This window comes from Trichomycterus rosablanca, chromosome 20 (genome assembly GCF_030014385.1).
Source record: "Trichomycterus rosablanca isolate fTriRos1 chromosome 20, fTriRos1.hap1, whole genome shotgun sequence".
NCBI classification, from domain to species: domain Eukaryota; kingdom Metazoa; phylum Chordata; class Actinopteri; order Siluriformes; family Trichomycteridae; genus Trichomycterus; species Trichomycterus rosablanca.
Window position 1 is genome coordinate 20714453 of NC_086007.1, and position 6247 is coordinate 20720699.

The 6247-nt window shown below is 39.2% G+C and overlaps 1 protein-coding gene across 1 annotated transcript in view; it reads right to left on the minus strand.

Moving 5' to 3' along the window:
* The window catches only part of LOC134334793 (alpha-2-macroglobulin-like), a 31083-nt gene extending 26566 nt beyond the window's left edge, over window positions 1–4517 (minus strand). Inside the window, exons 1-5 of the mRNA XM_063017253.1 lie at window positions 4417–4517; window positions 2576–2756; window positions 2333–2489; window positions 2191–2243; window positions 2045–2065 (exon numbers count right to left, since the gene is read on the minus strand). Coding sequence (XP_062873323.1) covers window positions 2045–2065; window positions 2191–2243; window positions 2333–2489; window positions 2576–2756; window positions 4417–4502 — 498 coding nt within the window. The 5' untranslated portion in view covers window positions 4503–4517. The remainder of the gene's footprint in view (window positions 1–2044; window positions 2066–2190; window positions 2244–2332; window positions 2490–2575; window positions 2757–4416) is intronic.
* Window positions 4518–6247: the final 1730 nt, after the last annotated feature.

Here is a 6247-nt window from a genome sequence, read left to right on the forward strand (position 1 = left end):
GTCTCTATCTATCTATCTATCTATCTATCTATCTATCTATCTATATGTCTGTCTATCTATCTGTCTTTCTATCTATCTGTCTGTCTATCTATTTACAGTGGGGCCAAAAAGTATTTAGTCAGCCACTGATTGTGCAAGTTCTCCTACTTAGAAAGATGAGAGAGGTCTGTAATTTTCATCAGAGGTACACTTCAACTATGAGAGACAAAATGAGAAAAAGAAATCCAGGAAATCACATTGTAGGATTTTTAAAGAATTTAGTTGTAAATTATGGTGGAAAATAAGTATTTGGTCAATAACAAAAGTTCAACTCAATACTTTGTAACATAACCTTTGTTGGCAATGACAGAGGTCAAACGTTTCCTGTAAGTCTTCACCAGGTTTGCACACACTGTAGCTGGTATTTTGGCCCATTCCTCCATGCAGATCTCCTCTAGAGCAGTGATGTTTTGGGGCTGTTGCTGGGCAACACGGACTTTCAACTCCCTCCACAAATTTTCTATGGGGTTGAGGTCTGGAGACTGGCTAGGCCACTCCAGGACCTTGAAATGCTTTTTACGGAGCCACTCCTTCGTTGCCCAAGCGGTGTGTTTGGGATCATTGTCATGCTGGAAGACCCAGCCACGTTCCATCTTCAATGCTCTCACTAATGGAAGGAGGTTTTGGCTTAAAATCTCACGATACATTGCCCCGTTCATTCTTCCCTTAACACGGATCAGTCGTCCTGTCCCCTTTGCAGAAAAACAGCCCCCAAGCATGATGTTTCCACCCCCATGCTTCACAGTAGGTATGGTGTTCTTGGGAAGCAACTCAGCATTCTTCTTCCTCCAAACACGACGAGTTGAGTTTTTACCAAAAAGTTCCATTTTGGTTTCATCTGACCACATGATATTCTCCCAATCCTCTTCTGGATCATCCATATACTCTCTGGCAAACTTCAGACGGGCCTGGACATGTACTGACTTAAGCAGGGGGACACGCCTGGCACTGCAGGATTTGAGTCCCTCTCGGCGTAGTGTGTTACTGATGGTAGCCTTTGTTACTTTGGTCCCAGCTCTCTGCAGGTCATTCATCAGGTCCCTCCGTGTAGTTCTGGGATTTTTGCTCACCGTTCTCATGATCATTTTGACCCCACGGGATGAGATCTTGCGTGGGGCCCCAGATTGAGGGAGATTATCAATGGTCTTGTATGTCTTCCATTTTCTTACAATTGCTCCCACAGTTGATTTATTCACACCAACCTGCTTGCCTATTGTAGATTCACTCTTCCCAGCCTGGTGCAGGTCTACAATTTTCTTCCTGGTGTCCTTCGACAGCTCTTTGGTCTTGGCCATGGTTGAGTTTGGAGTCTGACTGCTTGAGGTTGTGGACAGGTGTCTTTTATACAGATAACGAGGTCAAACAGGTGCCATTAATACAGGTAACGAGTGGAGGACAGAAGAGCTTCTTAAAGAAGAAGTTACAGGTCTGTGAGAGCCAGAAATCTTGCTTGTTTGTGGGTGACCAAATACTTATTTTCCACCATAATTTACAAAAAAATTCTTTAGAAATCCTACAATGTGATTTCCTGGATTTTTTTTCTCATTTTGTCTCTCATAGTTGAAGTGTACCTATGATGAAAATTACAGACCTCTCTCATCTTTCTAAGTAGGAGAACTTGCACAATCAGTGGCTGACTAAATACTTTTTGGCCCCACTGTATCTATCAGTCTGTCTATTTATCTATCTGTCTCTCTTTGTCTGTCTATCTATCTACCTATCAGTCTGTTTATTTATCTGTTTGTCTGTCTGTCTGTCTATCTATCTATATATCTATATCTGTCTGTCTATCTATCTATCTCTCTGTCTATTTGTCTAACTATCTGTCTGTGTCTGTCTGTCTATCTATCTGTCTGTCTGTCTATTTATCTATCTGTCTATTTATCTATCTGTCTGTCTATTAGTTTCTGTCTGAAAGTTAGTAGCTGTGCTGTACAGCAATTTCAGAATCTAACCACGAATAATGCTAACAAAAGTGTTGTGTTGGTTGGTTCCACCTTCTTACCTCAAGAACAATTTCCTTGTACTGTAAAGGAAAATCAGAAGTTGTGTTATTTATATACATTTTTATTTTATTTAATATAATATAAACACAAAACAAACAGATTCATCTACATACGTTAAATATATAAGTAAATATTTTTCTCTTACCTCTTGTTGAAGGGGGTTTAATTTGCTATCAACAGTGACAACTCTAAAATGTACTGTGGAAGAACATGTCATAAATATTTTTTACATCACATTCCATTAAACTGTGCAGTACTGGGTTAGACGGATTGCAAAATGTATATACCTGTCTGGCCAGGATTGTAGATCGGTTTATCTGTCTGAATTATTGCAACTGGCTTGTAGGATTTAAACATGACTTTACGTTTCTCTGTCATCTCAAAATTCTGTCCCTTGACTTTTACTCTTATGTTCTGCCATGAGTCAGCATCAACCAGCGGAGCCTGTGGAGGTGTTTTCCACATTAAGACTACTACTGTATAACAATACTGATAGTTAAAAATAAAAGACCACATTTAGGATTTTTTACCTTAAACTTGGAGCAGCGGTGAAACTCTGTTTCCACTGTTTCTCGGAAAAGATTTGTGCTCTGGTTTCCATGAACCAGATCGACGGTCATTAGGAGAGTCTCGTTTGGCTTGAGAAGGCTCACACAGAATTTAGCGTCAGAGCCAGACTCTATTGATGCAGGAAACGTCACCATGAAATATCTACATTTAAAAAAAGGGAGATTTACAACATTGTATGTTGTAATATTCAAATAAAAGATTAAAAATGTTAAAGCACACCCAGAACTTTCACAATGGATTCCATTGGCCAATTAAAACGTGGCCAAGTTAGTTAAAAATAAGTTGATAGAGTGTAGATTTTTTTACACTGATCAGCCATAACATTAAAACCACCTTCTTGTTTCGACTGTAGTTCATCTGTTTCTCTACATACTGTTTTAGCCTTTTTTTTCACCCTGTTTTTCAATGGTCAGGACCCCCAAAGGACCACCACAGAGCAGGTATTATTTAGGTGGTGTGTCATTCTCAGCACTGCAGTGAAACTGACATGGTGGTGCCCCATGGGCAGCGTCCTGTGACCACTGATGAAGGTCTAGAAGATAACCAACTCAAACAGCAGCAATAGATGAGCGATCGTCTCTGACTTTACATCTACAAGGTGGACCAACTAGGTAGGAGTGTCTAATAGAGTGGACAGTGAGTGGACACGGTATTTAAAAACTCCAGCAGCACTGCTGTGTCTGATCCACTCATACCAGTACAACACACACTAACACACCACCACCATGTCAATACCTGCTTTGTGGTGGTCCTGTGGGGGTTAAAAAGTATGTAGAGGAACAGATGAACTACAGTCAGTAATTGTAGAACTACAAAGTGCTTCTATATGGTAAGAGAAGCTGATAAAATAGACAGTGAGTGTAGAAACATGTTATGGCTGATCGGTGTAAATGTCACCAAGGTTTGATGTGTTGTGCATCCTTAGATGTTGGCTCAAACCAGTCTGGCCATTGTCTTCTAACCACTCTTATTAATGATGTGTCTCTGCCCAGAAATTTGTTATTAGCCTGTCATGTAAACGCTATACAGACACAGACCAAGAGGTTTAATAATGTCCACATTAAACACTAGCTGTTCACACATAGTTATTAATGTCATTACATCAGAAATTCTAGTGTTACACAAAATAGTCCGTTAACATTTAGAGACATCACTTATACAAGGAGAAATGCATATTTATGAGAGAGGTTAACAGAAAATGGCTAGACAGGATCTCAAACGACCACTCTTCACAACTGTAGTGAACAGAAAAACATCTCAGAATGGCAAACCTTGGTGTATGGGCTACGCCAGCTGAAGACCACACACATAATTACTTTCTAGGGCTACAGAGAGCACAAGTTTACCAAAATTGGACAGATGATTGGAAAATTGCTGCCTTGTTTCAATTGATCTCAATTTTTTGATGCAGGATGCAGATGGTAGAGTAAATGAACGGATCCACACTGTCTAGTTTGAGTACTACTGACTTCTTCCAGCTTAAAAAAATGCATATTTAGACTGGTTTGATGAACGTAGCAGTTTAATATACTTCAATTGACTCCCCAGTCACCAGAACTGAGTAAAATAAAGCACCTCTGGCATGTGATAAAAGAATGATGATCCAATATAATCCTTCAACTGATAATGTTAAGCTTAGATGATGGAAGCAACACAAAATAAAGCCAAAATGTTTCACTTCAATTATTATAACCAATCCTTATTATTCAAATTAGAGACAAACAGAGAATTAAATGCATTTCAATCTGAATATTAATATTAAATAATAAAAAATAACAATGAATCTTTTAGGATTACTTACGGGCCTAAAGTTTCTCCATTGGCAGAAAGAAAGAGGATGAAGGCCAACAGGAGACCTTTCCTAACGTGAACGTCACTGACAACCATGATGAAGACTAGTCACCAGTGCCAGGTTGTGGAACTGCACTAACTATTTTAAAGGCCATTCCACCCAAAGTAAGATCTCTGTAAACTTATGTACTTATTCTGTAATCAATGATTAACTGCTTGATCAATGCATTCTGGGCACATACTGATAGCATGAGCAACAATTGTGTAAGATTGTATTGACTGAAGCCTATAACTCTCTAGTTTCTCTAGTTTAGTATATTTTAAACTGACCATTAATTACAAATGTAACTACTGCTTTATCCTGGTCAGGAATATGGTAGATCTGATTCATTGGCTGAAAGACAGGAATCATCACAGGGCAGATACACCAAGACACACTCACACTTAGAAGCTTCACTTGACCTTAATGCACGTCTTTAGACTTGTGTGAGGAAAGGGTGCAAGCTTAAGCTGAAAGCCTGTGATCTTCGATCCCTCAGACGGCACTGCACTAAGAACCGCCACTCAACAATAGCTGATATAACCACATGGGTGAGGGATTACTTTAGCAAACCTTTATCAAGCACTACAATACAGAGTTACATGCACAAATGCCACTTAAAACTTTACTGTGCAAAAAAGAAGCCTTATGTTAACCATGTCCAGAAGTGGGGTCGACTCCCCTGGGCTTGGTGACATCTAGGATGGACCATCAGACAGTGGTCTGTCATGGTATGGGGCTGTGTGAGTGCCCTTGGCAAAGGTCATTTACACTTCTGTGATGGCAGCATTAATGCAGAAAAGTACATTGAGATCTTAGAGCAACATGTGCTGCCTTCTAGACGTCATCTTTTCCAGGGACGTCCATGCATTATTCAACAAGGCAATGCAAAACCACATGCTGCACACATTACAAAGGCATGGCTGCAGAAGAAGAGGGTACGGGTACTGGGTGGGCCTGCCTGCAGTCCTGACCTGACCAAAAAATGCAACAGTGGTGACCCCGTACTGTTGCACATCTTAGGACGTGTTTGCAGGAAGAATGAGACAAAATAAAGCTGAAACACTAAATCACTTGGTATTATCGGTGCCTAATTGTCTTTTAAGTGTGGTGAAAAGGAATGGCAACATTACAAAGTGGTAAATGCTTTACTGTCCCAACTTTTTTTTGGAATGTGTTGCAGGTCTGAAATGCAGCAATGGATGTTTATCAATAAATGAAATGAAGTTGAGCAGATAAAACATGAAATATCTCAGGTTCATCCTGTCTGCAATGAAATTAAATCAAAGTAAATGTAAAAAACTCTATTTGCATTTTCCATGCTGTGCCAACTTTTTCTGATTTGGGGTTGTAGTTGTGATCTGTATACATAGTAGTTGTGATCTGTAAATATATATATATATATATATATATCTGTATAAGTCTTTGCAAAGGCTAATTATAAACAGTAAGATTCTCTTTCAAATGTCAGCTGTTTTAGTTCAAGAATATCAGTAATTTTCTGACCCTTGACCTGTTTACTTGCCAAAAACATACGGTCACTAACCTATTTCGATTATACAAACAAACCCACACAGGTTTACAGCCTTGATCCTTATGTATTTTGCTTAAGCTGAAATCTGTACCAATGTTTGAACTATAAAGGCAACAATTTCTATTTCTGTTGCATATATTAAGATAATTACTGATCAGCCATAACATTAAAACCACCTTCTTGTTTCTACACTCACTGTCCATTTTATTACTGACTGTAGTCCATCTGTTTCTCTACATACCTTTTAACCTGCTTTCACCCTGTTCT